This window comes from Penaeus monodon, chromosome 27 (assembly GCF_015228065.2).
Source record: "Penaeus monodon isolate SGIC_2016 chromosome 27, NSTDA_Pmon_1, whole genome shotgun sequence".
Lineage (NCBI taxonomy): Eukaryota > Metazoa > Arthropoda > Malacostraca > Decapoda > Penaeidae > Penaeus > Penaeus monodon.
The window spans coordinates 18,229,853-18,230,535 of NC_051412.1; the positions used below are offsets into that span (position 1 = coordinate 18,229,853).

The 683-nt window shown below is 40.0% G+C and overlaps 1 protein-coding gene across 1 annotated transcript in view; it reads right to left on the minus strand.

Annotated features, from left to right (window-relative positions):
* The window catches only part of LOC119590638 (adenomatous polyposis coli protein-like), a gene marked incomplete in the record, with an annotated part of 64,935 nt that overhangs the window by 37,319 nt on the left and 26,933 nt on the right, over positions 1-683 (minus strand). Inside the window, 1 exon segment of the mRNA XM_037939317.1 lies at positions 192-464. Within this exon segment, the coding sequence (XP_037795245.1) occupies positions 192-464 (273 nt within the window).

The window sequence follows — 683 nt, forward strand, 5'->3', positions numbered from 1 at the left end:
GAGAAAAAAATTCCTTCCTTACATTTATCTTCTGGAATTCTCTGCAAATAAGCCTAACAAAAGTGTATCCAACATTTAATAAGTAAAAACATCACAACAAGGACAAAATCCTATACATAATAATCATAATCATCATCATCAACTCTCTCCTACAAACAGGCATCAAGGTCAGCATCATCTCTTCTCCTCACCTGGTTAGCATTCACAGCATCCATGATGTCTGAAGGGTGTTCCACAGGTGAAGAACCTCTCTGTTGGTCTTGCAAGTGATTCTGGTTGTTCTGGTTGTTGTGGTTCCTGACGGCGTCCTGCTGCAAGCGCTGGATGGTCTTCTCAATTGTGTTGATAGTGTGCAGACGGTGATCACGGCGCCGCACCATCATAGCAGGAGTACCCAGGCGTTGCCCGAGCGCCTCCTGAAGGCGGCACACCTCGCCCTCCAAACGCCATCGCTCACATCCATCCTGGAAAGGAAAAAAATATATGTCAGATATGTATGCATTGTTTAAATAATAACAAGGATAACTATTTAATGACACGTCTTCTTACCAAAAATAATGACCAGAGAGATGACATCAAGAAAAATAATTACCATTTTATACATGGGAAAAAAAAAATGTTACATTACATATATGGTAATGTAACAATAAGTGTTGGATTTTTCTTTTCTGTTCTACATCATT